Source organism: Colletes latitarsis, chromosome 5 (assembly GCF_051014445.1).
Source record: "Colletes latitarsis isolate SP2378_abdomen chromosome 5, iyColLati1, whole genome shotgun sequence".
Taxonomy (NCBI): Eukaryota; Metazoa; Arthropoda; class Insecta; order Hymenoptera; family Colletidae; genus Colletes; species Colletes latitarsis.
The window spans coordinates 35,871,983-35,881,007 of NC_135138.1; the positions used below are offsets into that span (position 1 = coordinate 35,871,983).

The 9,025-nt window shown below is 35.1% G+C and overlaps 1 protein-coding gene and 1 long non-coding RNA gene across 3 annotated transcripts; one reads left to right on the forward strand and one right to left on the reverse strand.

Moving 5' to 3' along the window:
- The first annotated feature begins 1,529 nt into the window (after nt 1–1,529).
- Nucleotides 1,530–5,731, forward strand: Nbs (nibrin). 2 transcript variants are annotated; one of them, XM_076765176.1, is made up of 9 exons: nt 1,530–1,725; nt 1,804–1,937; nt 2,009–2,169; nt 2,242–2,401; nt 2,606–2,861; nt 2,930–3,067; nt 3,990–5,122; nt 5,217–5,300; nt 5,380–5,731. In XM_076765176.1, exons 1-9 carry the CDS (start codon nt 1,701–1,703, stop codon nt 5,458–5,460), a joined length of 2,172 nt encoding a protein of 723 aa, XP_076621291.1. In that variant the 5' UTR covers nt 1,530–1,700; the 3' UTR covers nt 5,461–5,731. The 2 variants fall into 2 exon arrangements, with proteins under 2 accessions (XP_076621291.1, XP_076621292.1); XM_076765177.1 differs by lacking the exon at nt 1,530–1,725 and having other exon boundaries at nt 1,810–1,937; nt 2,229–2,401.
- Nucleotides 5,732–5,847: 116 nt separating this feature from the next.
- Nucleotides 5,848–9,025, reverse strand: LOC143341862 (uncharacterized). The gene is made up of 2 exons (XR_013079687.1): nt 8,731–9,025; nt 5,848–6,446 (listed from the first exon to the last, which is right to left on the reverse strand). It is a non-coding gene; the product is annotated as an uncharacterized LOC143341862 (long non-coding RNA).

Sequence of the window (9,025 nt, forward strand, 5' to 3'; positions counted from 1 at the left end):
TGTAATCGTTGTAGGTTGCCAGAAGCATCAGGGGTGGTCAGCAGAGGTCAGCAGAGGCTGAGAGAGGCTGACAGTAGCCAGTCGTAATCGTTATACGTTGTCAGAAGTAACAGGAGTGGTCAGCAGCGGTCAACAGAGGCCAGCGGAGGCTAGCAGACGTCAGTAGTAATCGTTATACGTTGTCAGAAATGCCAGGAGTGGTCAGCAGCGGTCAGCAGAGGCCAGCGGAGGCTAGCAGACGTCAGTAGTAATCGTTATACGTTGTCAGAAATATAAGCGGTGGTCAGCAGAGGCCAGCAGTGGCAAGCAGAGATCACCAGGGGCGAATAGTAGCAAGTAGTAAGCGTTATATGTTGTCAGAAATATAAGCGATGGTCAGCAGAGTCCAGCAGAGACGAGCAGAGGCATGCAGTGTCAAGCAGAGATCAGCAGGGGCGAACAGTAGCATGTAGTAATTGTTATACGATGTCAGAAGCATCAGGGGTGGTCAGCAGTGTTCAGCAGAGGCCAGCAAAGGCATGCACAGGCAAGCAGAAACCTGCAAAGGCAAGCAGAGACTTGTAGGGACATGCAGTAGTAAGTATTAATCGTTATACATTGTCAGAAATACCTGCAGTGGTCAGTAGCGTTCGGCAGAGGCCAGGAAAGTTCAGCAGAGACAAGCACACGCTGACAGTGATCAGCAAAGACCAACAGGGGTTAGCAGAAGTCAGTAGTAATCGTTATAGGTTGTCAGAAATATAAGCGATGGTCAGCAGAGTCCAGCAGAGGCAAGCAGTAATCAGGAGCAGTCAGTAACAGTCGCTGTATGGTGTGAAAAGTTGTCGGGAGTTCTGTACTTTTGTCAGCACTGGTCATCAGAGGTCATCAGAGGCAAATAGAAACCAGGAGTAATTTGCAGAGTTCAGTAATGAACTCTAGGAAAGGCAAGTAAAAATGCCTGGGCAGTCGAGATTCCGAATCGTATGCCGTAGACGGGAGGTAGGATTTCAGTTGTTAAGAGCGAGAAGGCAAATGTGAGCCTTTCTCTCTCGACTCCCACGAGGCGGTCCGAAATTACTTCGGGCAGCTTCAGAATAATCGAGAAAGAGAGCATCTGGTATGCGTGAGTAGGGCACCGGGTGCTGAATCTGGCATCTCTGTTTGTAAATCCGGATAGCAGAACGCCCGTTTCGATGTAGAATAGTTCATTATTTTCAACGCTAGATGGCGCTTGTTTTCCGACCTCAAACCCCCTGGTGCTAAAACGCCCAAGTTTGTCGTGGAATAGTTCGTTATTTTCAACGCTAGATGGCGCTTATTTACCGACCTCAAGCCCCCTGGTGCTAAAACGCCCAAGTTTGTCGAGAAATCCATCTAGCGTGGACGATACGAACTATTCCACGACAAACTTGGGCGTTTTAGCACCAGGGGGCTTGAGGGTCGGTAAATAAGCGCCATCTAACGTTGAAAATAACAAACTATTCCATACTCCATGAGCTCACGTACACATGATCTGGTATGTGTGAGTAGTGCACCGGTTACTGAATTTGGCATCTCTGGCTCAGCATGGCTCGATCGGCTGTGTTATGATGCGTCACAACAAGCTCCGATTCTATGTGCAGATTTGTAATTAATATTGTTTGAAGTTACTTGAATTGAAAGAAATCTACAAGGAACGAAAATAATTGCGTGATTGTAAATGTGCAATATCTAGCAGAATGTGGTATTTGATAAATTCTACAGGTACAACCCCTCATTTTATTAAAGTAATATGTAAATTATTAATTTATAATTGAACGGTGTTTCCATTTACGATTGCAGGGTACCGTTTGTACCTGAAACCAAATGCAGAATTAACATTCGGTAGAAAGAAGGCTGATATTCTTCTCCAAAATGATGAGTCTATTAGTAGGTTACATGCTTCCATTTACATTGAACCAAAAGAAACAATGATGGTATGTGTGAAAGTACTAAATATGTTCTTCATATAACAGTAACTATTATACATAAATGTTTGTTTTACTAGATTAATGAGCCTACATCAATATGTAGATTGAAAGACATGGGTTCAAAGTATGGTACATATGTTACTTTGGAAGGGGAAGAAAAAGTTGAAGTATCTAAGGGATGGTATAATTTGAAGAATAATGATAAAATACAGTTTGGTTTGCAACAACATATATTTACGTAAGGCTTCAATTTTAAATTCCTTTCTTTTACAGTTTATAATATTTTTTATTAATTAGGTTTACATTTCAGTGTGATGTACATGCCTATAATAACTGTGATATCTTCTCTGAATGATAATGATAAGGACAAATTACAAAAATTGATCAATGAAATTGATGGGATGATTTGCACTGATTGGACAACCGCTTGTACTCATTTAACAGTATCGAAAGCCGCATTAACTGAAAAGGTTTTTATCAATAAATTTTTATATTTGATGTTACATTGTATATCTACATTGACATTATCGGTATTAGCTTTACATTGCTATGATAACATAAGATGTTCAACAAAAATTGAAAATATGATACAAAACTGCAATGACACGATGTGACACAAGACTGCTATAATTAAGAGGTTTTTCACACATGTAATCAGTTTTAGTATAATCTAGGTTACTTGGGCTATGGCTTCTGTTGTGCCAATAGTAACTCTAGGTTATTGGGAAAAAGTTAAACATGCAATTAATAATGGCAATGAGTTTCCAAAGGTGGATAACTTTGTTCCGCTAATTAACGAATCATTAATTATCAAAGGAAAAGTATCATTGTGTCCTAATGAGAAACGAAAGACATTATTTCGAAATTTAATATTCGTATTCTTTAATTTACGCCAATATAAAATATACGGAAGAATGATTAATATGGGAGGTAGGTAGTAAATAGTCCGAAAAAGGTCGTCGCGTTTCATTGTTTCTAATAACACAAATACATTTAAGGTGGTAAATTACTTTTATATTCAAAGAAACCTTTAACTAATCGTGAACTTTGTGCTGCAAACGTTGTTGTATTACGATATTCTGACAACAATGCAACACAATCGACACAATGTATTGTGCCTGAGTATGATTCAATATGTAAGTTGTTACATTTTATCATAAGTTTAGGCTGTTTTTCCGAATGGCACCGGCGATCATTCGATATGAAATTTAAAGGCAGTAGTACAAATTTCTTTGCAAAAATTGCCCTTTGCAGATGTCTGAAAGCCCTAGATTTGATCGATGGCGACCAAAACTTAAAACTTGAAAATCTAATTAGGCGCCTAAATATTATGACGAAAATAAAAAATTTCAAATCGTTCTGGAAAAATTATTTTCGGTTGCGGGGGTCAATTACAATCATTTTTGGTGGATAGACATACCCTCGAATTCCTAACCAGTTTCGAGAAAAAAATTCGAGTAGGTTTACAAATTTTCCGACAAAATTAAAAAATTTCAAATCGTTCTGGAAAAATTATATTTAGTTACAGGGGTTAATTACAATCATTTTTGGTGAATAGACATACCCTCAAATTCCTAACCAGTTTCGAGAAAAAAATTCCTTACCGAAAATCTTATTAGATGCCTAAATTCGACGAAAAAAAAAATTTCAAATCGTTCTGGAAAAATTATTTTCGGTTGCGTGAGTCAATTACAATCATTTTTGGTGAACAGACATATCCTCGAAATCTTTCGGATTTTCGAGAAAAAAATTCAGTAGGGGCGGAACTTTAAACGTTAATAACTTTTTAACGAATCCTCCATCGACAAATTGGTATTCTTGATTTTCGTCTTATTTTGACCTCTAGAATCTCTCTTTAAAATTTTTCCCAGGGGTGACCGAATACCCTGTATGTATGTTTAGGCGGCGAATATAATTCCCAAAATCTTTGTTAATATCTTGGAAACCTAATTTAATTCCTTGCAAATTTCATGTCGATCAACCGTGGGCGTCATTCGAAAAAATATCCTAAGTTTATACACATATTATTTCACGCGTGTAGTTAATTTTACTTTCTAGGTAATACATTACGAGCAAATAAACGTAGAATGATATCAGAATCTGAGATTCCTCTTGCAATTTTACATTGTTCTATGGACAAGTATTGCAATCCAAAATTTACGTTCACAGAGCTCTTAAAAAGAACACAACCGAAACCTGATTCGTCCGAAGTTTTAGTCATTGATACACAAGACGTGTTATCTAATAAAGGATCAGTAAAAGTAGTTTCTAGCATTCCAATAAAATTAAATAAAGTCATAATAACTTCTTCAGATAGAGAAGTCGAAGTTATTCCTGAATCATACGATGCTAGCATTGACTCATTAGATAAAGTCATACCTTCTTCAAATAGAGAAGTCAAAGTTATTCCTGAATCAAATAATACTAGCATTGACTTATTAAATAAAGTCATACCTTCTCCAAATAGAGAAGTCAAAGTTATTCCTGAATCATATAATACTAGCATTGACTCATTAAATAAAGTCATACCTTCTTCAAATAGAGAAGCCAAAGTTATTCCTGAATCATATAATACTAGCATTGATTCATTAAATAATGATACTCAGGGGAAAGGAAATCTCAAAACTAGTACACCAAAAAGTGCCAATAGTACCAGTGGTTTAGATACAAAAGAAACAGAAGATCTAGGAGAAATACAAATTATAGACTGCATTCCAGAAACAAATAATTCGTCCATATCAAATGTTTCACAAAAGTCCACAGAATGTACTGTACAGCAAACCCAAAGTTTAAAGAAACAACATACAGACAAAGAAACTCGTTTGAATAAAGCAGTAGATTTAATCCCAAACGAACATACTCAATTAAAAGTTCCACAAGTAAATGAGGACAAATGTGATAAAATTCCTAATATAGTAATGACACAAGAAAAATTGAATAAACTGTTATTAGTTGCAACTAGTGTAGGAGACGAAATTCCAAAAAAAAAATTGCCCGAAAAAAATAACAACAACGATAATAAAAATCCATTAAGCTCGTCGTCAGAAACAACAGAGAACGATATAAGATTAAAAGCAGGAAATAAACGTTTTAGCGATTTTGAAAGTGACGATGACAATATAGTTATACCTAGAAAATCAATTTATATGAAAAGATCGGATACGACAGATACAACAAAGTCATCGGATACTGTAAGATTATTACTTTTAATCTTTATAAGAAAATGTAAACATTGATAGGTAAAAGTCATAATACAAATGGATAATTTGTATTTCAAACTTTTAGGAGAATCACAGAAATCATAGTAATTTATCGAAATGTAGATCATACTTTATTCGAGATAAACCTGGTTTCAAGACATTTAAAAAGGTATGTTACAAAACGCATAAGTACTCTCACAGAACGAATTTTCGTTTATTTCACCGAATTTCAACTTATTATTTTGTAGATTTATAACGTAACACGTGAACGAAGAATAAAATTAAGTGATATGTATGTATGGAACCAATCTAATATACAAAGTTTATAACAGTACTTAAATATTCTCGTCTGACATCGTGTAAAATAATCGTCGTCAAATTTTTAGTTTTTTATGTTAATAAGTAGAAATACTGTAAACAACAAAAGAGCTGCGCGACCAAATTTGTCGTAAACGGTAACGCACGTTCGACATATGTTAATAATTAACCTTTGGTATTAATAATATATTATTGTTTGGACTTTTCTAATTCTGTGTGATGATGTAAAAACAGTACCTTATTAATATAATATTATTTAATTAACGAATTCTTTCAGTTTCTTGATATCTTCAAGGTTGCCAATAAACTAGTTTATAGCCATAGTCGATTAATAGGTTCTGCTTGAAAATATCAAAAAAGGAAATTGTCGGTGTTGCTGGTTAATGAACACTCAGATATTGTACATATGTAACAATTTATTAAAACTGAAACAGTTATTAGAAAGTGTTACATGCATTTTTGGAAAGCAAACAATTCAACGTCGCATATTTCAAAGTTTGTCGATTTTGTCAAATTCGTGTTTCCACCAGGAGTGGGTTGTCGGAACTTTTGTAAGGTCTGGAAGTTCAACATCCTCATAAGTAAAAGAATCGACGGTGTTGTCAACAAACTCCTCAATGTCTTTCACTATGTCAGAAGACATTAAATCGTGTAATTCCTGCTTTTTATCGCCTATATCGACTGCCAAATCATCTATGACAAATTTCAATCCCGACAGCACGCACTGAGCTTCGACGCGTTTATCGGCATTTAAAGAATAGTGTATATTTTTTAATCCAGCCTCGATCGTTGGTAAAGATACAAGTAGTTGTCGTTGCACCTTACAACGTAAACCGTCAGGAATTGGTATTTTTTTCTGTCGATAAACGTCGAAAGCGCCAAGAAGGAAATTCATTGTTATCGTATAACTGTTAAATGGTTCTTCTGCTTTCGACGGCATATCGAAGCAGTTCAGCTGATCGAAAATCTCCGTCATGATTGTATTTTTTAGAAACAGCTGTAGAGAAAGGAACGTAGAATATTATGAACGACGCATGATATAATAAATAAAAATGTATCATTCTTATATGTCAGCGTCAACATCTAAAAATTGCGATTAGCAACCCAACGTATACAGGGTGTTAGGCCACCCCTGGGAAAAATTTTAATGGGGGATTCTGTGGAGGCCAAAATAAGACGAAAATCAAGAATACCAATTTGTTGATGGAGGCTTCGTTAAAAAGTTATTAACGTTTAAAGTTCCGCCCATAATGAATTTTTTTCTCGAAAGTGCGTAGGAATTCGGGGGTATGTGTAATGACTAAAAATGATTGTAATTGACCCCCGCAACCGAACATAATTTTTTCAAAACGATTTGAAATTTTTTTTTCCGTCGAAAAATTTCACACTTTCGAATTTTTTTCTCGAAAGTGGGTAGGATTTCGAGGTTATGTCTATTCACCGAAAATGATTATAATTGACCCCTGCAACCGAACATAATTTTTCCAAAACGATTTGAAATTTTTTAATTTTGTCGGAAAATTTGTCAACCTACTCGAATTTTTCCCCCGAAACTGGTTAGGAATTCGAGGTTATGTCTATTCACCGAAAATGATTGTAATTGACCCCTGCAACCGAAAATAATTTTTCCAGAACGATTTGAAATTTTTTAATTTTGTCGGAAAATTTGTCAACCTACTCAAATTTTTTTCTCGAAACTGGTTAGGATTTCGAGGATATGTCTATTCACCAAAAATGATTGTAATTGACCCTCCTAGCTAAAACTAATTTTTTTAGAACGATTTAAAATCTTTTTTTGTCGCCGAAAAATTTAAGCACCTACTCCCTGTCGATTTTTCTTGAAAATTCGTTTTTCATTTTTAGTATTTTTATCTGACGCCCTACAGAAAAGTTGTCTAATACTTTTTTGTAGGTACCCATGAGCTCTGCTTCAGAAAATAGTTTCATTGAAATATATTCACAATTGTAGGAGTTATGACTGTTAGAAAATTGGACCATTTTTATGGGGTTTTTCTCATTTTGCGAGGTCAGGGACCAACTTTTCGAATATTTTTGCGATTTCTACATATTCTCCATCAAAATACGCGTAGTTTGCTTTTTTAAACATTAAAATCGTCCAATCCGTTCAGAAGTTATGACGTTTTAAAGATTCACATGAAAATTCGGGCAGACATTCTGGCCAGAAATTATGTTTTCGGTGAGGAATTTTTTTCTCGAAAGTGGGTAGGATTTCGAGGGTATGTCTATTCACACAAAAATGCTTATAATTGACCAATGCAACCAAAAATAATTTTTCCAGAACGATTTGAAAATTTTTGAATTTAATTCTTAATAACTTTTTAACGAAGCCCCCATCAACAAATTAGTATTCTTGATTTTCGTCTTATTTTGGCCTCTAGGATCCCCCATTAAAATTTTTCCCAGGGGTGGCCGAACACCCTGTATAATTAATATTTTATTTTATTTCTTTCGCACTCGACACTCCCCCACATATCCAACGACAATCACACACCTAACATCCCAAGACAAATGCACTATGTTATAAAGGATAATTATCGAAATTTAACTTCGACGTGTATGTACGTCTCATTGACTAGTTCTTTTTGTTAAGGACGGAGAAAATGGAAACACACGTGGATGAAAAGCAGGTTACATTTAAATGGGGGTTGAAAATAGTTCTGAGATCGGTTTTGGTTCTTGGAACAGTTACGAAGAATGTTTACATTGAGTAACTGTTCCAATAGAACCGATATTATATCGGTTATATTACATGTTTTCGACGAAGAAATATGCTGTTTTTACTGCATTAAATTAACGTTATTGCTACAATTTAGTATAGATATATTAGCCGCGAATGACACTTGAAAAGAATGTTGACATCGAGGGTCGAAGAAAATGCAACATTGTACAAGTGAATGACGATTGACAATGAAACAATAGGATAAGTTGGGAAGAGGAGGAATTTAGTTTTTCAATTTTCGTAATTGGAAAGAGGAAATAATGATCAATTTATTTATATTATCGATAATACCAACCAATATTTGTATTAAATCGGAACAGTTACTTATTTTAAACGAATGTTATCAAGTTAACCTTAAAATGTGCAACAAAATGTTTCAAAAAATAAGCAAGCATAAATGTTTGAAAAGGTTAAGTGAAATAATACAAAATCACAAGTGGGAGCTTCAATTTAAGAGTTGAAAACTTCTGTATTGAAAAATACATTAGCATAATAATATAACCCGCTGTAAGATCGGTTTAACTGAAGTAATATAACTCACCGTGAGTGCAAATCACCAGGTTAATCCCGCCTTTATGTAATGAATAAACTCTGTAATGCTAGTTACACTGCAAGACTAAAAACCGACATGAACTCAGGTGAGAATTAAGTCAGTAAGTAAGTCTTGTCATATTAAGCATTAGTTCCCAGAAATTCGTTGTTATCACGATATAAAAAAGAATGCACTGATATACGAAGGATTGTAATCGCAGTGACCAAAGCTTATCATTATTATAATAACTACACTAGTGTCCACGTAAGTGACCGCATTTTTGCCTACTTAAGCGTCCGTTTAC